At 44.4% G+C, this 23,753-nt stretch overlaps 1 protein-coding gene across 1 annotated transcript in view; it reads right to left on the bottom strand.

Annotated features, from left to right (window-relative positions):
* LOC144752979 (E3 ubiquitin-protein ligase TRIM39-like) overlaps positions 1-23,753 on the bottom strand; it is a 186,195-nt gene that overhangs the window by 147,234 nt on the left and 15,208 nt on the right. The window contains exon 2 of the mRNA XM_078640787.1: positions 7,651-7,746. Within this exon, the coding sequence (XP_078496913.1) occupies positions 7,651-7,746 (96 nt within the window). The remainder of the gene's footprint in view (positions 1-7,650; positions 7,747-23,753) is intronic.

The raw sequence follows: 23,753 nt of genomic DNA, 5'->3' as shown, positions 1-23,753 counted from the left end.
GTTCCCATGATGCACTGGGCCAGGGACAGACTAATTTGCATATAGCCAGGTTCTGAGCTGGGATGGGGCAGTGAGATAAATAACGGTGATGGATCAAGCCCTGATCTTTGGACTGGGTAAGAGTGGTCTGCTTAATTCAGACACTCTGTTCATCACCACCCCCTTTTCTGTATGGTATGAGCTGTGTGGCCTCGCCATTCCTGCCTGCCTTGTTGATTGTAGGCATGGTTTCCGTCATCAGCTCCGCTACGTTGCATCGTCCGTGGTGTGGCTGTTTGTTCGCGGGTGCGTGGGGTGGGTTCTGTCCAGGTGGTTTTGCTGGGGGTGTATGTATGTGTGTTCATGTCCAAGCCTGGGGGTCTGTTGTGGGCAGGGGCTTCGACACGTGCGTGGTGTGTGTGTTGTGTGTTTGCGTACCTGCGTCGTCGTCGGTCCATGACTTGCTGGTGGTGGAGCACGAAGAGTACCGGGAATGCGTGTAGAGCTGGGTCCATGACGGTGGCCTGGCTGTGGTGGGTATCTCTGCAATGTTTATTCTCTCAGCTGTGGTGGTTCCGCCGTGTTCGGGCTGGTGGTTTTTCCGCAGCGATTTGCTGTGTGGTTTCCGCCATTGTGATTTTGAGGACGGTCGAGACGTCATTCCGTACGGCAGTGTCTCTGGATTGGTTCCGTCTGCCGCTGGGTCGGATGTGTTTACGCGGCGGATCACGCTCTTCCGTGGCGTACGGAAATTCGGCTGTGCTTCCCATCCTAATATGGCGGACGGACTATCCGTGGGTTGCGGACTGTAAATGGCATTTTCCGCCTACTCCAGGCCGGTGGTCGTCCTTCCGTCCGCCATCCTAATCGACCCCCTAGTTCCTAGCTAGGGAGGGTGAGATACTAGGCCCTATATGACCTTTTTTCATCATCATTGTAATATGATTTCTCCTTTTGTGTTTTATGGAATTGTAACAATGCTGTTCATATTATTTCTAATCATGTGTCTGCTTATGTTAGCAAAGATACTGCATCGTAGAGCACGTTGTTAAAACAAATATTTTAACCTTTCCGGTGTCTCTCTTTAGGTCTTGTGGCGATTACCGCCCGAAGCACGGTCTCGCCAGAGACCTATAGTCACCGGCTCAGCTTCCCAGGAGACAAGAGGTGGCCACGCGCATCTTCCAGAAACGGAGCGGGCCGCGCGCGCGTGTGCACATCTCCTGTCTCTTGGGAAGCTCCAACACACACAGCCACACCTCCCCCTGCTTTCGCACACGCATGCGCACACACACGAGCGCACATACACGCACGCACACATACAGAGAGACACACACCACCCCCACCGCCGCACACACACCCTTAGCGAGTGCCCACCTCGCTTCTACATTTTTATTACCTACTAAGGGTGCCCACCCCTTTTGCCGACACGAGAAGCCGCCGCCGCGGCAAAACCGGAAGTCCGGCCCGCGCCTGCCTGACTGTGGGCGGGGCCGGGAGTGACTCACTTCCGCTTCCCCCTGCCTGGGGGAAGCCATTGCCCGCGTTTCCGGTCTCCCGAATGCCGAGGGAGACCGGAGATACCCAGAGAAGCCCCGGGTCCTAGGAGGGGGTCCGGGGGAAGGGGGACGACGGCCGATGCCAGCGCGGGGCTCCCGTGAGGAGAGGGAAGCCCCGCGCCGAAAGTGTCCCTGCCGGTGTACGGAGGCTCTCCTAGTGAGGAGAGAGCCCCGTGGACCCCCGGCATCAGGGAGCAAGCCCCGGGTCCCAGGAGGGGCCCGGGTGAACAGACCTGGCGGCGAGGCCGCCGACTGCAGCGCGGGGCTCCCAGAAGCCATGGGAAGCTCCGCAGGAGAAGCGCTGCCACACCACGGGAGGAGGAGGCCCCGTCCACACAACAGCCCGGTGAGTGTCAAACGGTTTTGTAATGACTTCTAGAGCCCGAGTGGCCCCCACAGGTTTAGGTGATCCTGGAGCGCTGATTGGATGGCGTTGCTAATTGTGTTTCTAGGGTACTGGCGTATGGGCAAGGACGTCAGCAGGCGGGCACTCTGCAAGCAGGAGACATCCCGGGAACACCTGGCACTGCCGCACCGAGAGACACACCCACCGCTCTGCAGATGCACTTCGTCCCTTACCTGCAATAGCCCTGCTGCTCTCCCAGTACTGAGCCCGTTACCCGAGAATTGGGATAGGATGTGGCTGTGCGGCCAGAACTGCCGACTTTGGAGTTTGGGAAGCAGGTTCGAGCCTCGGTGGGTGCTCATCTGCCTCTGATTCTGGGCAAATCACTTAATCTCCCCGTGCCTACTAAAAAAACGAATGTGCCCTGGTGTACCATAACTGCTGCTCATGGAAAACGCTCCAATACCTTAGGGTCGAGTTCGCGCTGTATAAATCTGCAAGAAAAACAAAAACGAAAAGCACCACCCTAGCAACCCGATCACTCGGAAACCCTGAGATTCCGGAACTGTAAACTCCCCACTCTCCTGTCCTCAAGCAGTGCGGAACCTTCACGTTTTTTGTGCTCGCTGTATTAGGCGTATCATGCTTCAGCACTCTCTGGCTCTGTCATGCTCTAGCTCTCGATTTGTCGAGTCAGAAGTGACTGTTTAGCCCTGGCTGTGGCGCAACAGTCTCTTTATTCACCTAGCTGGTGTGAAATTAAATTGGTACAGGATCGAACAAATTAGATGTACATGGCCATTCCATTACCTGCTTGACATCCCAATAGTGATGAGCGATTAGTTCTACTTTTTACCATTGGCTCTTGCAGTCTACTTTTTTTAAAAGCTCAGTCATTGCAAACTCATTTTACCTTGTTTCTCTGAGCCATGCAGAATCTTACCATTCTCTCCTACCCACCTCCCGACATGCTGCCCAACCGAGCAACTTTTAGCAGGGATCAGAAATCCTGATGGTGATGTAGCTCACCCTCTTATCTCTAGCGTAAATGAATTACATATGTTGTTTACCTCCATCTCATATGCTTTCTCATGCTAGCAAAAGGTCTCACAATTCTGAGAATTCATACCACACTGTTCCACTGTAAAAAATAAATGTCATTCTATTCGCCTCCTAATTCTACAACATCTTCTTCTTTGCCATTCTTCACATACAATCTGAAGGTTATGTTGAACAATGTGCAGTCAGTGGCAACACATATCCTTCAAATGCTTATCACTGTGAATCTCCAAGTCTTGACCTCTGATGCTTAGCGGACTCTTGGGTACAGGGAAATTCAGATTACATTTTTACCAACTCTTACCAACTAACTATTAGATCTTCAGAGGTGCTCAAGCTTATAAACCCATAAACCCAAAGGCAGGGTAGCTGTTCTTTGTAAGAAGAACATAGATATTAACCCAAAAGTTTTCAAAGAAGATTTGAAGGAGAGGTTTGTGTATGCAAATGCTAAACTGGGCATATAACAATAAATTTGCTTTGATTTTATCGCCTCTCCCCCACACCACACACAATTTTCTGCCTAAGTCTCCACTTCCAATAAAGAAGGTATATCACGTACCACCCTTGATAATGATCAGTCCATTGTTCTGAGCAACTTCAACTATCATTTAGAAAGCCCAGTTGCAGTAGAACATTGTATTTTTTTTAAAAGCTCAAGATATGCAATCTATCACTCATGAACAATTAACCGCTTATCTTCCAGTACATTTAGTTGCAATTTTTGCCTCTTCTGACCTAGGGTGCACCATAGACCTTTGTATATTGTTACCACAGCTAGACCATCACAAAGTCTTTTTCACTCTCAAACATCTAAACCAATGAAAACCAAAGGAAGGAAGGTCCGAACAACAGACAGATGTTGGAGATGCTTCTTTAACCAATGAGCAAGTGATTTAATTACATATATCCTTGCCACCAACTCCACTGAAGTCAAGCCAAGTGACCTAAATTGTGCTTTAACTGCTTTTAATACAAATCTAACATATTACTTTAACAAGACATTACCCATTAAGTCCAGTGGACACATCAGAAACCTTTCTTACAAGAACACCCTGTGGTTTACACTTGAACTAAACACCTGTTAACTCAAAGCCCGGACAGCAGAAAGGAAATAATGGACATGCATATGTATGAGGTGATCCAGTCTGCGGGGAAGGGGAGAGGAGCGATGCTGGTGTCAGCAGACATAATGAAACATATGTGTCTTGTAACCCAGGAGGTTTTTTTTCCTGTGCAGGGGGCGCTCTATGTGTGACAAGCAGTCTCAGCTGTGGCCCGTGTGATGGGAGAGTTCTGTCGCAGCCGGCCTCTTCCCGTCCATCCTCAATCGGAAGAAACACACAATACATTTACCACAACATACTATTGTATTTAACGGTGAACTAAGACTTAACATCTGCCACGGGGATTCAAAGCGGCAGCCATGTTTTAATATGTATCTATCGTTCAAATCTAGTTATGTGACACTGAAACGCATGTTAGATTATTAAGTATACCTTGCCGCCGGAAGGAGTGGCGCCTAAACCCGCCCATAATTACTCTGAAGAGAGGGAGTGAAGGGAAGTTTGGATAGGAATGCTATTTTTAAAGCAAATTCGTGTGGTCAGTTATTTCCGAGAGGCTTCTAGGTCCAGGCGTCTGTTTTGAAGGTGACTTTTGCCACTGCTGCTCTGTGGGTGCCCGCTGGGGCCACCGGGTGATAACTTGCACCATCACTAGGCCCCGAGTAACTCCTCAAGCAAGCCTCGCACAGTTGTACAGAATAAAACAGTAGCTTTTACACAGTAACATATAAAAGGAAGAATGAAACGCACACTCCTCCTACCCTCGTCCCATTCCTCCCACTCCTGAACGAACAGAGAGCCTGCAATTACAAGGGCGGACATGATTTGTATTTGATCGACATCATGTTTTGCTGCCATGACCCCCTCTCCTCCATGTTTTCGCTCATGCTGTTTGTTCGTTATACAGGTAGAAAATCCACGCAAATTTGAGTCTGCCAACGCGCATATTTCCTAAAACATGGAACAGATAATCCCATGCCGAAGCTGAAATCCCAGAAAGCTCGACACCCGCAGGTGCTGTATGAAAGCAAACGGTGGGGTTCGTATCCCTTGTATCCGGTAGGAGCTGCCCCCAGTGCCTACATCTTTGTACGGCCTTGGCGTCCTTGTGTATTTCGCTCTGTGTATTAAACCGAAAACTGACATGAAAAACTATTTATGCTTAGCATATAATCTGAATCGACCCAGTCCTTTGCGTTTTAATTAACGGACACGGCTACAATCTGGATTCCTGAGGTGTGTCCAAATACACAGAACTTTTGATAGGGGTGCTTTTCCTTACATACAAACCATTTTAACCCACAGTATCTACTTTACAGAAAAGAACCCACGACTGAAGTAGAAAATGTAGAAACGTTTCATTTTCCATTGTAACAGTCTGAGATTGGTGGGTGTCTTTTCTTCAGGGTCTGGTGGTGTCCGAGCATGCAAGAGTTTCACCCTCCATGCAGTGCCTCAAATAAAATTACAAAATCTCAAGTCCCAATTAAGATACAAATTAAATTAGCAAGGAGCATCTCAGCAGGGCCTCGGGGACTGCGAAGTATTGTATAAAACCTAGTCTGCATGTTATAAATATCTACGTAAGCTGTGTCAGACCTGACGTTGAAGCAGCGCATTAAGATTCCGTGTAAGCGACCATTTCTCTGTGCAGGACACAATGCATTTTGTCATGTTTTGTAGTTTATACCATGAGCAGAGGAAAAAATATTTGCTCCCCATACTTAAAGAAGCAGGGTTCACACAGGTGCGCCCCGCGCTGCTCCATTTACAGCTAATGACAAACCCACGCACAGCGTTTAGTCTTGCAAATTTTTTAGTCGCCGCTGCGAGGGCGAAAGCTGTTGGCCAATCTCCGCCCTAAAAGATTATTTATCGTAATGAGATTATGTGTATCGTCTTACATATAAATGTATCTTTTTAAACTGTGTAAATAGTATTTATAATGTACATCGAGTATGATGCTTTTTAGATGTTAGGAAATTTAATTATGTTTTTTATGTCATGTTTTATTGCTTTTGCTTCTTTGTATGACTTTGAATAAGTCGAATAAAGATATTCTGACTGACTGACTGTGTAAGCACCTCTTGCCGTTTCCTGCCCCTCCCCCTGTCGTTCTCTTTCAATTTAGCACCTAATGGCACCTGTCCTGACGTCAGACCCTATTGTTGTCACACGATCTAGCATTGGTTTAATCTAAACTTTTATCTTCCTCTGAGGATTGAGCACACCTGCGGACTGTGTACTGACTGAATGCATTTACCACCTACGATATGATGGATTTTGCATTTGGACTACTAATGTGGAGAAATTTTTTTTACTTTCCTTCTAAATTCGACCATATGGCTTCTGAATGGTAGGTCTATTGCTTTTGCATGGTACATAATTTTCACTATTCTACACAGTTGCAGTAGTATAATAATAGGTCCTGAAGAAAGCCATTTTGGGCTGAAACCTGTCGACCAATTGATTCATCTATGGATGGTAATATTTGTTTTCAACCATCCACACTCTGCTTTTAACCTTGTCACCATGGTGACAGCCTCAATAAAATTAGTCATTAGGCACCATGTTAGTCAATTTTAAACCTACACTTCCTATTAGCACATATTCTTTTTGAGCACTGCAACTTTTCATTTCCCACAGCTCATGATACACTGCTGGCTTTCCATCACTGGTGGATCCTATACTAGAGTTCCCTCACAATATTCCATGGTGAGGCACCTAGTGGATACCAGTTTGTATTCTGAAATCCCAGATGATGATGTTCCGCCAATGGGTGGGCTGATGGGTTTACTTTTCTTACTCTTTCCTCTCCCCTTTGTCACACTTATTAGTTTATACATACACTCATCTATTAGAAAACCAACACTTTCTAGCCATTACAGACCGATAGAACCCCTTTGTGTTTCTTACTAGTTTGATTAGGGGTTAGGGTGTATATAGGTCTTTACACTCTTGTTCCCCTGTAGACCCTCTATCCACTGTTGTCTTTTGTTAAGCAACAGCTAACCATTCACAAACAATGTTTATATACCAATTGCAAATAAAAAAAAATTAATGCAAAGCATTGTCATTTACAATGCCAGTAACTCAAACTTTAATGCTGCGAGACCTATTGCATTGTAAATGCTTGTTTACTCCTATTGTGGACTGGTATGAGAGTATATCAAAAGGGTGTTCTTGCTTCCCACCATTCCTGAGTATAACCTAAGTCGCATGTTCTGGGTTGTCTAATCAATAGTTCCTTTGCTATAGGACGAAGAGCTAATGTGACACCGATTCTAGCTGGTTAGGGTTTCCAGGTACTGAGGTGAGTTTTTTTGGTCAACCATAATTCACTGAGGTCCTGGGTCTCTGCGCACAGTTCTGTGTAGGAGCAGAATCCCTGCAACAATGTAAGTACTACCTTAAGGTCAGAAGAGTAATTCTTGCTTTTAATTATTTTAGGACGAGCCTTTGGCCAAGTTTAGTCCCAACAACCAAGTGAAAGGACTCCAGTCCGTATATTTGTCTGGTGGGGACCATGACCTAGTCTGTAGGGCGACTCATCCGGCTCGGTGTGTCTTGAACTTTAAGAGGCCACACAAAGGACTGGGCACAGACATATGCAGACACAGCACTCACAGCTGCCACTCACCCTCATGCTTTTATATTGTTCCTCTTCCCTGACTTTAGACTCCAGAAAATATTCCTCCACTTTCTTCAGAAAACGCAGCTCCTCTTGAAGTTTTACCTGCAGAGATGAGAGTGCAAGAATCATAAGTGTAGATTGGTAGAGTGTGGAATTACTTACAAAAAAAAGAGTCCCTACAGTCCTGCCACATGTGCCAAGACTGTAGGCACCAGTATCCATATTGTAAGCCACACATATCCAGATTATAATGACCAGTCCCAAGTATCACAGAGAACTACTCAGTCAGTGATGTCACCTTGTTCTCCCTGTTCTTGCCTAGAAGAACCTAACACCAGAATCCTTGCTAGCTTTATCACTGACACTTACTGCTACTTGACTTGTGCCCACTTCATGCCTAAACACAGAAACATTTAGACCAGGCACTACGTAAAAGAAGAAACTTTGCCCTAGAGACTTAATGAAATATTCCAGACCAACACAGAACCAAACTAAGTGCAATAACCGTGTATGCTGCCAATATACCAATATCTGTTAACAATACGAAGGTTCGGCCTCGGTCCATTAGACAAAAATAACCCTACAAATGGCAATACTGCTTATAACTTTTTATCTTACTTCATGTGTTAGGTCACACCCATGAATCAATGTTAACCCGACCAAGCTTATCTCATTTCATTTGTTTATTTTTTCAATTCTTTGTTTGTTTTCTTAGTATCAAAACAATTTCTTTGACTCCTACAAATTTCATATCTACAACCCCCACCCACAATTTACATATATATACACATTAAACAGCAAAAAATGACATTTCAGACATTACCTAGGTACAATACAAGGACAAAAGAAATCAAAACAATTTTCAAAATACAAACAAAACCACATATACAAATTATTATGTACAAAAAAAAGATTATTTGTTCGAAATTTCACTGTACAATCATGGAAACAACAGTGCCTCTTTTTGATATCCATCTGTGCGAGCAAATTATTCTCTTGACTTAATGTCTTGTTTCTCTGACACAGGGAATTTTTTCGTTTTGCTGCACTTGTAAAAAAAACTACGTGGTCGACGCGTTTCAAACACAGTTGATATTGCAGCGGGTTCTCATCAGGACCAATAACTGCATGAATAACAATGACACTCCATTATAATATTATCTGTTAGCCAAAGCCAAACACTCCACAAAACAACTCTGTGTTTCCCTCAGTTACCTTAATAAACAGAGATCAGCCGATCTCCTTTTCCAATACTTTTTCTGTGCTTAAATATCTCCACAACTGGTTCCAATCACCATACAAAAAGAGAGAGAAAGAGAAGAGGGGGTAGAATAATAATATATTTAATATACCAATATTAGCACAGAACATTTTGGGACTCAAAGCATGAAAAAGGTCAATTATCTGTGAATATCTTAATTAATGCTAATGAATGCATGCTGTACAGCAATCTAACCTAGTTCCCGCCTTTGACCTGGTTCACACCCTTTTTCAGGCACATCCTGGATGTCCTCATCCCTAAATCAAACGTTTCCACACGTAGATCACATACTCAAAAAAGAGGAGGGGGGGGGCTTGAAGTCATACACAGGATATTCTGATCTTCACTCTTAGTAACTCTACCATACCCAACTCTTTCAAACTCCTCTCCTTACCACTTCCCTCTATCAATCTCCAAACTAGCATCCTTTTAACGGATTTACAGATGACCCAGACCAAACAAGCACTTAATAGAAGAAATCTCAACCATCATCACCTCTGCCTCCATCCAACACAGCCATCTCTCATTCCTCTGAGCTGAGGCATCCACTTCCCTGCAACTCCAACACAAAATCAAGCCTTGTACATATTTCTCAACACAGTGGAAATAAAATAACTCATCAGCATCCCAACACAAAGTAACGCTCTATTGAGGTTTCCAATTTTCCCTCTTAAAGAAGGGGTTTCTCCTGGAAGATGACCTCAAAACAAATGCATAAGTCCTTTCCCATGGGGCAGAGGCAAGGCCCTGTTCATCGGTCTCCTCAACACCACCCAAGCACCCCTGAAAGGCAGCATACATGAAAAGGCGCAGCTCATCAAGGGATTGAAGAAATCAAATCAACACAGCAGTAAAAGTCCTACACTGGCTCCCCTTCCAGCCCAGATCATCTTCATGGCCAGCTGCATCACGTAAGGAGTTCACCAACAAGACCCCAGGTGACCTGGTAGACAATGACAGAGAACAGACACCCAAAGAAATGATCATAGAGTGTGACAGAAATCTGACACAGGAAGAGTGCAGACCCCACCCCAGGCAGGGTCTGCAACAGAGAAGAGACAACCGAAATGAGAGAGTGGGCACTAAATATTTACACGGTCTGTGGCTGAGAACAGTCAGAGAAAGAGAAGATGTTGGTGACCGAGAATAGACATATTGGGATAGAGGTTACCAGACACTTGCAGGATCTCCGACAGAGAACAGACAGGAACAGCAGGAGAGCAACCAGCCTCATAAAGGGTCTATGACAGAGAAAACAGACAGGAACAGCAGGAGAGCAACCAACCTCATAAAGGGTCTGTGACAGAAAAAACAGACAGCTAAAGGGAGAGAGAGAAGGTGCAACCCCATACCGGGTTTGTCACAGAGAACACACAGTCACAACAAAATAGCAGGTGCCAGCCTCATACAGGGTCTGTCAGAGAAAACACACAGCAGACACCTTACAGAGTAGAAGAATGGAAACAGGCACCCAGAGAGAGAGAGAGCAGACATCAAGCCCTGTATGGGTCTATGACAAGAGTCAGGCACTTGCCCTCAGAAAGAGTCTGCTACAAGGAGGAGCAGGTTCCAACCCTTTACAGGGTCTGAAACAAGAATCAGACACCAGCCTCTTCCAGGGCCTGCAACAGAAAACAAGCAACAGACTCATGAAGGGTCTGTGACAAGCAACCTGCCAAAATGAGAGAGCCTTTACAGGGCTGCAGCTGGGATCAGGCAGGATTAGTGAGAGCAGGCAACATGCTGATGCAGAGTCCGCAACAAGGAACAGGCAGCCAGGAGAGCAGTCACCGACCCCAAGCAGGGTGTATGGCAGTAGTGGACCAGGCCCTTTTTGCAATGTTATCCCCCAACTTTTTGCCTTCCTCCTGTTTTTTTCTGACCTTTTTACTGGTTTTGGGTCTCTGGCACTTTACCACTGCTGACCAGTGCTAAAGTGCAAGTGCTCTATGTCTAAAGTATGATGGTAATTGGTCTTTCCATGATTGGCATATTTGGTTTACTAGTCAGTCCCTAGTACAGTGAACTGTGTGTGACCAGGGTCTGTAAATCAAATGCTACTAGTGGGCCTGCAGCACTGATTGTGCACCCACATGAGTAGCCTAGCAAAACATGTCTTAGACCTGCCACTGCAGTGTCTGTGTGCGGTTTTAAACTGCCACTTCGACCTGGCAAGTGCACCCGTTTGCCAGGCCCAAACCTTCCCTTTTGTTACAAATAAGTCATCCCTAATGTACGCGGATGCTGCCCCATGGGCAGGGTGCCGTGTTTTTAAAAGGTAGGCATGTACTGTTGTGTTTTAAATGTACTATTAGTGAAATACTGCTAATTTCGTTTTTCACTAAAGCAAGACCTATCTTTCCCGTAGTTTAACAAGGATTGCCTTGAAACATCTTTCGAGTTTAATGTCCCATTGGGAGCAGACAGAAAATTAGAGTTCGGTGTGTCTGGATTCATTTTTTTTTTTTTTTTTTTCAAAAGATTTTATTGTTATAAATAAACAAATGAAGATACAGAATGTAAATAAAGTGATACATTTGTGAGCAATATAACAGACCATCAGAAGATGACATCCAATAATAAAACATGAAATGCATCCATATATAATAAATAAAAGTAGTCTGCTAGAAATAAAAATAGGCATTCATGAAGATCAATCAGCTTAGCATATATGTAAACCATTCACAAATGTATCACTATCAGTTGATATAATCAGAAGAAGAAAAAAGCAGAAAAAGAAGGAAGAAAAGCGAGAGTAAGAGGGAGCAGATGGAAAAAAGAGGATACAGAGAAGAAAGAGGGGAAAAAGGAAAGAAGGATTTCCCAATGAATAAACCTTAAAAATAAGGAATAAATCTGAACAAACAAGACACCATTCAACCAGACATAAGAAAGGGATATTGGTCAACCAACCCTTGTGAGGACAAATCCATGTAATTGTCGAGAGCGGTCCAGACCCCACTAGCAATCGACGGAGAGAGATGAGCTTGATCAACCGAAGTATGAGCACTGCGTAAGAAGGAAACCCAAGCCCACCAAGTATGATACGAAACAGAGGAGAAGGATTTCCATTCCATAAGAATTACTTTCACAGCGACGGTCAAGAGAAGATCTAATAATTGTAGCTCCATGGGTGCTAAGGGGAGAGGAGATGAAGCCGCAAGAGGGCCCAATAAAATTAATGGGAGAGAAAGTTGGAATTTAATATCAAAGATGAGCATAATATGCTTATGAATGAGGTCCCAATAGGGTTGGAGTAGAGAGCAGTTAAAAAACATATGTGCAAAATCTCCTGGCGATAATCCACAACTCCAGCATAGATTGTCTTCTTTGAGATTGAGCTAATGTAGGCGCACAGGTGTCCAATGAAGAAGATTGATAGAGAAAAATTTAGATTGCATTAACGATGGGGCGATTTTATTGCGAAGAGAAAGTTTGCCAATCATCTGCCATGTATCTGGAGAAATATGTTCAATGATACTATGTTCAAAATGACGTAACCATTTATGTTGAGCAACCGTATGAGGGGAAGATGAAGGCGTAGATAAAAATTTATAAATTTTTGAGGCAACATGACCAGATTTTAACCAAATTTGAAAGAGAGTAACCGTAGAAGAAGTAGGGTAAAGACGTACTTTAGCAAGTGCCACCTTTATTTTAAGAAAAGTATAAAAATCGAAATTAGTTAAGGAGAATTGTTGAGCTAAAGAGGAATAGGGTAGAGGCTCATCGTTAGGACCATAAAGATGTTTAACCAACGATATCCCTTTAGACGCCCAGTATGAAATCAAGGAAGGATCAATATTAATTTTAATTTTAGAGTTCCGCCAAATAGACGTCCATCTAGATTTATGAAGTGGAAACGCTACCAACTTGTCCACTTTTCGAACCGCAGACAGAGTGTCTAAAATGATAGAGCGGGAAAAAGGGATAGATAAGGTAGACGCAGTGCTAAAAGATGCAGTCGGTAACGGAGAAGCCAATTCCTGTTCTATGAACAGCCAGGAAGGCACGTGACTAACGGGACAGGAAAACCAAAGAGCGCCTTGGGAAGCCAAAAAGGCAGTTTGGTATTTATCCCAGTCAGGCAGGTTAACCCCTCCCATATCATAGGGCTTCCGTAAGAATTTATAAGCCAATCTCGCTCGTTTATCATTCCATAAAAATTTAGACGTCAGAACGTCAACTTCATGAAAAAAGGAATCTGAAAGTTTCACCGGAAGCATAGAGGATACAAAGTTAACAATAGGTGTAATCATCATTTTAAGAGTCTGAAGACGACCCCACCAAGAAATGTGTTTCGGTGACCAGGTATCTAAAAGACGGCGCACTTTAAGAATAGTCTGGCTTTCATTATAGGCAATTGTGTCATATAAAGTAGAACAGAAATAAATACCCAAGTATTTTAAGTGTTTAGACTGCCATTTGAAGCCAGCAGAACCCATATGTGTGGGGAAGCAATAGGCATTCAAAGGAAACAACTCTGTTTTCTCTTTATTTAAGGTGTATCCAGAAACCTTTGAGAAAAGGGCAATCGTATCTGAGATAGCAGGTATAGCCACTGCAATATCATCTGAAAAAATAAGGACGTCATCTGCGTATGCAGCAGTTTTGATGCAGTGAGAACCAAACGAAAAACCTTTAATATCCGGATTCAGCTCAATCAATCTAAGGAGAGGGTCAATGGATAACAAAAATAAAAGAGGGGATAAGGGACAACCCTGTCTGGTGCCCTGGCGAAGATTAAAAAAAGAAGACGTAGCACCATTAACACGTATATTAGCTCTGGGTTGGGCGTATAAGGACATAACCATGTTAATAAAGGAGTCACCAAGATTATGTGCATATAAGACGGCCCGCAGAAATGGCCAAGAAACCTTATCAAAGGCCTTTTCAGCATCAAGCGCCAAGGCCGCAGCAGGGAGAGTAGAACGTTTGGCAGCTCCAAGAATGTGACAGAATGTGCGAATATTATCCCGTGCAAGACGGCCTTTCACAAAGCCAGTTTGAGAGGAATGTACCAATGTAGGAATGAAGGATTCTAATCTCTTGGCCAAAATCTTAGCAAAGATCTTAGCTTCCATATTCAAAAGGGAAATGGGGCGAAAGTTTTTGGGATCTGAATGGTCTTTTCCCTCTTTAGGGATAACCACAATCGTAGCATCCGCCGCAGTACCAGAGACAGATCCATTCTGAATAAAAGCATCAAACACAGACTGAAGCTTGGGAACAATTACAGGAAGAAAGGTTTTATAAAAAAAAAATAGGGTAACCGTCAGGCCCTGGAGCTTTCCCCGAGCGAGTAGCCTTAATTGCGGAAGTAATTTCATCAGGAGTGATAGGGCCACCCAAAAGAGTAGTATCTTCCAGAGAAACCGATTTCATAGGAACAGATTTTAAGAATTCTTGACATTGTTCAAATGAGGCCTGATCAGAAGGTGAGTACAAGTTATTGTAAAAATCACGAAAAACCTCAAGAATTTCCCCGGTCTGAAATTTTTTAACACCTAGATGATTAGTAATAGAAGAGATTTGGGAAGACTTAAAGGAAGAATCTTGGAATTTCAACGTAGCTGCGAGCATCTTTCCCGCTCTATTTTTTAACCATAACCTTTTGGATTTCTGAGCTTGAACCCCAATATAGGCTCTCTTAGTAACTATGGTGTTGTATTTGTATTTTAGGAGCTTAATTGACTGTAGGCAAGATGTATCTTTAGAGTGACGAAAGGAAGATTCCAGAGATTTAATGTTGGTAGCGAGATCTGCAAGTTCTTTTTTAATATCAGCATTCCTTTTAGCCATACATTTGATAGCCTGGCCTCGGAAAGTGCAGTTGAACGAGTCCCAGAGAACAATCGGGGAGGAAACTGATCCTTCATTCTCCAGAAAAAAAGTGTCAATCGCGCTAGAAAATTCATCAACCTGGGTAGTGTCATATAAAAGTTCTGTGTTTAACCTCCAAGACCTAGCGTTCGATTTGGGAGCAAAGGACAAGAGAGTAAAAGTAACCGCGGCATGATCAGAAATCAGAATAGGATGAATAGTCGGAGAGGAGGAAGCAGGAACAAGGGAAGAGTGAACTAGTAAGTAATCAATACGAGAGAAAGTGGAATGAGGTGAAGAGAAGAAGGAGAAATCACTACCAGTAGGATTATGAAGGCGCCATATGTCTTGCAGATGAGAAAGGGAGCACATATTAAGCATTTGTTTATGAGATTTGGGAGGACGAAATTGGAAAGCTGAATTCCTATCAAGAATGGGATCCATTACCAAATTAAAATCACCCCCAACAACAAGGTTACCGGAATGAGGCGTATCATTCAATTTTTTGGCAACTGATTTCCAAAAGGCCGGATCATCCTTATTAGGGGCGTAGATGTTCATAACATAAAGATCAGAAGAACCATCAGCCAATCTAGTTAATAACCAACGACCTTCAGAATCGTGATCAGAAGAAACTATGGACAAACCTGAGTTCCTGGAAATCAAAGTGACAACCCCATTTCTTTTGCCACACGCATCAGAACAAACCACGTCTGAAACCCAATCCTTCTTCAAGAATAATGCTTCTTTGGTAGATATTTTTGTTTCCTGAAATAGGACTAAATCTGAAGAGAGAGATTTGCAATAATCCAAGATCTTGGATCGTTTCACAGGATGATTTAAGCCCTTAACATTAAGGGATAAAACATTCAAGCCAGACATTGACTAATATAGCAAACAATAACATAGGTTAAAAATAATAGACAGAAAGCAACCCACATGAAGACAACCGTCCAAGCATTCAACAACAATGTCCAACAAGCATTGGCATAGCCAATAGGTCTCGCCTTTGGGACCTTATAAGTGATTAGCCAGAGTTATTGGCTTTGCCAATGTCTGTAAGCTATGCAGCATGTTGAAAATTTGCCAAGTAGGAACTCCGCTGCCTAGGCAGCAACGGCTCAAAGCGGGGGTGATTCAGGCTATGAAGGGTGCATTCCAGGCTCCACAGCAGAGCTTTGTCTAGTAAGGGTTGTGCTTTTAAACACAACAAAACTCCTGGCTAGGCCAACATTGAACCTCACCAATGTCAAAAGAGAGTAGGTTCCTAGCTAGGAATAGTTTCTGCCAGTGAGCTGCAGCAGTGTAACTTCTGCAAAAACCTAGCCACACAAATTAAGCACAGTCCTGACTAAGAAGGATCCCCTCACGCTGCTCAAAATGAGCACATTGGTGGCTAATGTTCTATTTTAGCAGCCGACTATTTTTCAGGAAGAATTTTTTTTAACTGCCCAGGACAGGTACTTTTGAGGTACCAAAAGAAGTGGTGCTCCGAGCTACCAAGTAATATTCCTAACTGCCCAATGCCCACAGGCAAAAACCCAGGTGGCCATGAGATAGGGTGACCGAAACTATGAGTCATTCCAACAACATAGAAGTAGGACTACAATTTGTACGACCCAGGATTGAAGAATGACTTAACTGATGGCATTGATCAATATTGAAAGCACAGATATTGTGGCACTAAAGGAAATTAAATGCTAAGTTGAAACATAGTATTATCTGTGTTAAGTAAATTGAAGTCTGTTTGGTACTGCTACGTAATTCTGCTCTAAAACACATTGGGACGTGGCTCCCTCTTTGTCCCGTCGACCTTCTCTAAAAACGTATTTTCTACTAAATGTAAAACATTTTTTTAAATGACAGACCAGATGTTGAAAAAACTGTAGTTAGGAGCAAATTGAGGGCACTTGGTCACCCTACCATGAAGGGGGGAGGGGGGTTTCTAGCCTCCAAAATTGCGCACACCCTTGCCAGAAATGCCTCAGTGTTCACGGGCAGACAAGTAGGGTTCCTTCCAGTCACACTCGTGAATAATGTGGCTTCGCTTTACTCCACGGCAACTTCAACTGGAAACTGGGGAGGAAGCACAAGTTTTTGGTTCCGGATTTGATTACAAAACCATGAACTGCACACAAGGCATTTCAATTAAACAAGTTCTTCCTAATGCATGTTTTAATAAGGAGTAAATGTGACCTACATTTCACGTGTTGCCTCGGAGAGCGCACACACGGCAGTTCATCAAATGCGCACTTTTAAAATCCAGAATTGCTAATTGCATTCTGACAGGAAGACTTCTGGCAAGATAGCACGCCAGACAAACTGGCAGAAATTAAATGAGTTCCATGGAAAATAATACTCTACCAAAGGCAAAGGTGCATACAAAAAGTAAAGATTGCGAGTACAATACTATAGCCTAAGTAGTGCTGTGATCTCAAAAATTCCTGGAGCTTCCTACCCCACTTGACATCTTACGAGTAAACAAAGATATTCTTATATGGAGCACTTTCACTCAAACATGGGTTCTTGGTTATAAGAAAAACAGAGGGCTCATCTCCATGTGAAAGAATCTTCAAGGAAGAACAGAATAAAGAACAACCAGGTTCTTCACGTTTTGTAAAGAAGGGAATATTACAAATGCTGTGCAAGGAGGTAGGCAGCGTGTTCTTGATCGCAACAGTGCCACTTTTGACTTAAAACCGGGGACAAGCATTGGTTAAAATATTTCAATGCTCCAAACAAGCAAACAAATCCCCCCGGCCCTCACTTACCTACCTCCGGCCGCTGGAACACGCTGTGACGCACACCGCAAGTCGGCCTGGAGCGCGCCTCGGCAGAGACGCGGGAGGACAGGAGCGTGACGCGCGTGAACGTGCACATTGACGTTCCCGCGCGTTCACGGACCTGAGTCGGCTCGTTCACAGGTCTGGAGCTGCTCGTTCACAGCTCTCACTCCCTTGGCAGGGAGGAAGGTGACTATAGAACTCGCTGGCGGGAGCGCTTTGCGCTCCAACGCCAGGCGAGCCCTAAAAAGGAAAAACCATTGGGGAAATCCGAAAAGAGAAAAGAGAAAAGAAAGAAGAAGAAAGAGAAGAGCCAGCAGAGAGGGTCTGAAAAAGACCAAATTCATACTAGGGGGGAACGTGGGACGACAACCAGGGGAGCCATCATAAGGAGCAAATAGAATAGAAATCAGCAATTTACAGCCCCACTGTGTAGCAGGACGAAGTATAATTAATAGGGAAGAGATAAAACATGACTATGGAATAAAGTGAAATTAGACGATTATAAGATATATCAACATGAAATTCTATGAGAACAACCTGCGTATAACATGCATGTAACAATATAATGGATAGGTATAAAGACATGTTTAAGAGTAAATAAAGCACATCCAGAAGACGCTATATATCTATCGGGGAAAAATACATAGAAGGAGTTATATCAATTACGCACTATGCAAGAAGCAAGAGAAAACAATTAATCACTCAATGGACGTAAAATACGTAAAGCTGGTTATGAGAGATGTAGGAATTCATAGGAGAATATGACAAATGTACCTGAATATTCAATAAAATATTAAAGAACTGTAAACTGCACTATTGACATAATCCTTAAATCCAATAAAATTATACATTAAGGAAAGAAATATACATTCATTGAGTGAACAAGCAGAAAATAAATAAGTGAAATAGACAAGTATAAGAAGCATATCACTAAAAACATAACTGGAAAAAATAGGGATCATTGTAGCAATACCAGTAACAATCCATAAGACAGTACCGGAAAGAAATAAATGATGGAAGAGTCAAAATACAGAACAGCAAAAGGAACACCAGAATATATCAATCCAACTCATATTAAATGGAGCAAAGGGAAAGAAAGGCCAATTATAAACAGGAAGACAAAGAAATATCATGGAAACTGCAGAGAAGGAATGAACCAAAACATAAATAAAGATAAGAAAGAAAAAGAAAACTAAAATAAACCACTGGTAACCAAAAATAAAACAAGAAAGACAAAGAAACATTAACAGGACAGTCAAATTAACCTAGAAAGTTAAGCAGTACCACAAAAAGATTCGAAAAAGGCACAAAGAGAGTACACCGAGCCATGGACAACCTGTAACATAAAGGGAGAGGGGGACAGGTATGAAAAGAACAAAGAAAAAGAAGAAGAACCACATCATCGTAGGAAAATAAAACATCGTATTTAAGTTAAGTGACTCAAAACAGAACAATATTCGTGTACCCAGACACCACTACACCAAGGAAAGAAACAAACCTAACAGCTCTTTAAAAGGACAAACACATTACTCTGACATATACTGTCGCAGGCACAGAGGCGTCAGGTATAAACGACATCACTAGTTGCAGAACTGTCTGCACCAAGAGAAAAGAGAGGTACAGGAGTAATCAACACAATAGAGGCAATATAGAAAACAAACAATCCACAGGAGAGTATAGAGAGTAATGAGAGAATATCTCAAACGTGGTAACGAATGAAACAGCAGAAAGGGAGGAAGAGGAGTGAGAGTGAAGAAAGAAAACATATCGCACATATAATTGAGAACATCAAACAGAAAACTTCAGAACACAGAGAAGCAGTAAGAACGGTGGACCATCATGCCACCACCCAGATCTAAAAAGACAAACTTAAGAGATCTGAGAAAGAACAAACACATGACAGGCCTGGACATCTATCTCAAGTGCCGGAAGTACTAGAAGTACGCGAAGCGTCCATTTGAAGTTCCATCTGAAGCTCCATCTGATTATCCAAAAAGGATGCCAGGTCAGCAGGCTCAACGAAAACTCAGGAACGGCCTTTGAAGGTAATTCGAAACTTTGAGGGACCAGAGAAGGAAAAGGGGATATTCATCTCAGATAGTCGCTTCCGTAGGTTTAGAAAGCCCTTCCTTCTTATCACTGTATCTCTGGCAAAGTCTTGAGAAATGGAAATACGATGGCCATTCCAGGAAACATTCTTAACCTTCCTCATGTGCGCCAAAATTTGCTCCGTGTGCTGATGACGTAGTGGCTTAAAAATTATAGCCCTTGGTTGTGAGGCCGATTTGGAGCGGAAGGTGGGGACACGATGTGCTCGCTCTATCTCAAAGTCTCTTTGGAAAGAAATTTGCAATGTAGCCGGAAGCCAATTGGATATAAAATCAATCATAGAGAGAGCCTCTTTCTCAACTTCCTCAGGAAGGCCAAAAATGCGTAGATTGGATCTACGATTGCGATCCTCTTGCTCAGTGAGGTCTCTCCTCAATGCCGCCATTGAACGCTCTAGTTGGCCCATAGATCTAGAGTGTTTCTGCACAACATCTTCTGCACCGCTAATCCGTGTCTCTGTGCGGGAGACACGCAGGGAAAGAGCCTTAAATTCATTCCTGATGGCAGACACCTCAACTTGCAGCATATCCGTGTTTGTTTTGGTTGACTGAGCAATGTCATGAACATCATTCAAACGCGTCAGAATAGTCTCTAACGTGGACGCAGTGTCCTTCTGAGAAGACTCAGGCGTGGGAGATGGTTGTTTCAATCTCTTTAAAGAGGCTTTAGTATCTTTGGCATTTGAGGGCAAGCCCATATTCTCAGCCATACAGGTAAAGAACCAAAAAACAACAGCGTAACAAACACTGCAGATATCTAAAAACAGCAAAAGATTAAGGTGAGTGGGAAGGAGCCCACGTCACTCGAAGAAATTCTCAGCCAAAAGCAATAATAAAGCGCCTCCACAACCAACAGGGCAGAGCAAAATATATTGCCAAATATATGCGAGGAAAAAACAGGATATAGCAGAACTCCTCCAAAATAAGCCACTGCGTAATAAAATAAAGCGCTGTCAAAATGCACTATTGAAAAGGTACAAAATCACTGACCAGATGAGAAACATCGCAAAAAGTCACGAAAGGAGTCAAGAATAACCAACCAGAGTCTGTTCCGACGTATTTCTGTCAAATGTGTGACAAGCGTGCTGTCAGCTGAGGAGAAATTCCGATCTCCGTCACAGGAATGCAAGATGGCGACCATCCGTCAGAAGTGCCGAGCAGTGTAAACAGCCGGAGAGAAACAGCATTCCACCAGCTGTCAAGGACGGAGAAAGATCGTAAATAACACACGACGTGTTCCTGCAGGCATAGACGTCTCTCCTGGGATATGGGGTTTCTGTAATCAGCTGAAAAAGCTCTGAGGGCCCCTGTTCATCACGGAGCTCAAGCGCAGACCGCCATGTCACCGCGGCGCGCAAGCCACGCCCCTGGTGTGTCGGGATTCATAATTTAAAATACATCTTTTAGTAAAGTTGGGTTTTGAAGGGCAAAACTGAAAATGGCACTTTTAGAACGTTGCCATTTTCTTACGTTAACCATTCTGTGACTCTGACTGTCTCTGAATACACGTCTGGGTCAGGATGACAGTTGGGCTGTTTGTGCATTCACTCTAGACAGTCACACAAAGGGAGCTGAGGTGTGCTCTGCATATCCTGATGGCCCATCACCAGGTTAATGAGTCTTCCAGAGCTAGAGTAGTGGGAGGAGTTAACACCGACACCTGAATAGGGCTCTGCCTGTCCTCACACAAGACGTTTCGACCCCTGTAGTGTGTCTGGAGCCAGGGCAGGGAAGGGCAGGGTCTTGTGTACTACAAAGAATTTTCATTGAAGTTTGCCTACTTCAAAGGCTGAAATGGGTATAAGTACTGGATGTATGACACCATATACTCAGAACAATTCTTGATTGAGGATATTCTGCTAGGAAGAAGAACTGTATTGATGTCAGGCGGGACTGCCTCTTTGCTTTGCTGAGCTGGCCTGCTGCTTGCTGCTTCTTTGCTGGGAGTTCTACATCCTGCTTTCTAAGGTTCTCAAAAGGGATAGAGTTCAGCTTGCCTCCTGTTGGAGGTTTCAGGGCCATCAAAGACTTCACCTACCAGCATCTGGGCTCTTCTGCTGTGAGCCCTGCCTTGCCGAGTGGTGCCAAATTTAGTTCCTAGGACCTTGGAAGCGAGTTCTGCTGCACCAAGAAGAAAAATCAAAGCATCGACTCCAAGTGTCATTCAGAATGTGGGTATCATCACAAAACTTGATGCACCACCACTGCCTGCACCCTAGGGTGGTCCCCGCACGAAGCAATGACCATGACTACAACGCAGCTACGGGTAAGCGGTTGACGAGTCAGATGCTGCGCATAGCAGTCTGTTAGAGCCAGTGGAACTCTTTCTCCTGTTTGTCCAGCCCGCCCAGCGTGGCAGAGGACTGGAATAGCGATGGGGGTTTTGAGTAGCATCAGCCCCCACAGGGCTCCGCTTTCCTGGCGTTACAGGTGCTATAGGAGGCGGAGTTCGACATGGAGGGTCCTGAGAGCCACGGCGCAGCGGCCGCAGCAGAGTGACAACTGGGAGCCGCAGAAGCGGCTCAGCTAGGTCTGGGTGCTGCTTGTGGTGGCCCTGTAGCTCCTGCTCGGGTAACTCCGCTCTCTGCTTTCACCAGCCTCCACCCTCAGCCATTTCTGCTGACAGGGCAGACGTAGGAGCAGCACCGACCTCCGCCTCTTACATCAGCAGTTGGGCGGTGAAACAGCAGGACCATAGTGAACAGCGGGGGTACAGCGGCAGAGGCAGTGTAAAGGCCGAGAGATCTCCCTGCTCCTCCTGATTTCGGCTACCGGATCCAACAGCGCTGTGGCTCCTTTCCTTGCCTTAACAACGACGCCTTGGCATTTACCTGTCCACCTGTCCAACCTGCGAAGTGAGGCAAGGAGCAAAGGTAGCAGCCTCAAAAGCAATAGTAGGTAAGGCTCCTAGGGTGGAATTGAGGCAGCCAGAGCAGGCTGCAGCGATTGTCCCCTCCTGGAGCCCCACCCCTCGCAAGCACGTAAAGTAAAGCCCGCTGCACACCCACACCTCCCACCATACCCCACCAACCCTGCCACACCCGCCTCTGCTTGCCACCTCCATGTTCTTGCTCTTAGAAAGGCACGGGTGTGAAGAGTGCAGCAAAACTCCAAACAGGAAAGCTGGAGGAACAGCAACAAGGAATAAGGAAAAGGGACAAACGCAGCAAGGAGCTGCAAAGGTAGAAGGCCGGAGTAGAAAGAGCAAAGCCTACGGTCTGTCAACCGAGCCGGAGAGCCTCACTCAGCTGGCACAGCAGGAGGGAGGGCTGGAGGGAAGGTAGACTGAGTCCCTCCACCCGCAAGTACCATGAGGATCCCACGAGGATCCCGTGCTCCGGCCAAAGGCACAAGTCAATCAGGAGGAAGGAAGGTACGAACCACGTATTTCCAGACGACGGCACACAAACATGACACTTAAAAAGAAACAACTAAACAGCAAGGGTCTAGACCCGCTGGAGGATGAGCCCGCAGGATCTGCACAAAATTGGTAACAAGATGCGCAGCCCTTTTACAATCCCAGGAGCACACCGAAGTCAACTCTCCCCATCAAGGGCTTATTATTCACTTCTTTAAAGCCGCAGGCAGCCAAAAAACATACCGGACAATTCTCCGGAAGGAGAGAAAGAGGAGGCAGAGACCACAACCAAACCAATAGGATCTCTAGGGGACAACCAGGGTCAGCATGGACACCATTCCAGTGTGGGCACCCGAAAGACCGCCGCCACACAAAAACAGGGAGCCCGAGAACACTTTTTTTTTTACTGAGTTTTATATAGCGCGAACTTGACCCAGTATTGGGTATCAGAGTGCTTAACATAGCACCAATTGTGTTACATAAGGACCCATTCATTTTGGTTAGGCAACGGAAGATTAAGTGATTTGCCCAGAATCACAGGATGTTCAGCGTCATTGCCGAGACTCGAAACCGGTTCCCCAGAATTGAGGTGGACCGCCCTAGCTGTTAGGCCAACTCCTCTCCCTCTCCTCTCTAAAGTCTGCAGCTAAGGCCAACAGCCCCACATTTGATTACAGTATAAATCCACCAGTGGCCCAAAGAGGACAAAGAGGTGCTTGTTGCCAACCCTTGTATGACAGTTTTTACAAGACCAGTCTTAACAGCGACATCCG

This window comes from Lissotriton helveticus, chromosome 5_1, assembly GCF_964261635.1.
Source record: "Lissotriton helveticus chromosome 5_1, aLisHel1.1, whole genome shotgun sequence".
NCBI lineage: Eukaryota > Metazoa > Chordata > Amphibia > Caudata > Salamandridae > Lissotriton > Lissotriton helveticus.
The sequence above is the reverse complement of the archived record's forward strand: the minus strand, read 5'-3'. Positions and strand labels throughout refer to the sequence as shown.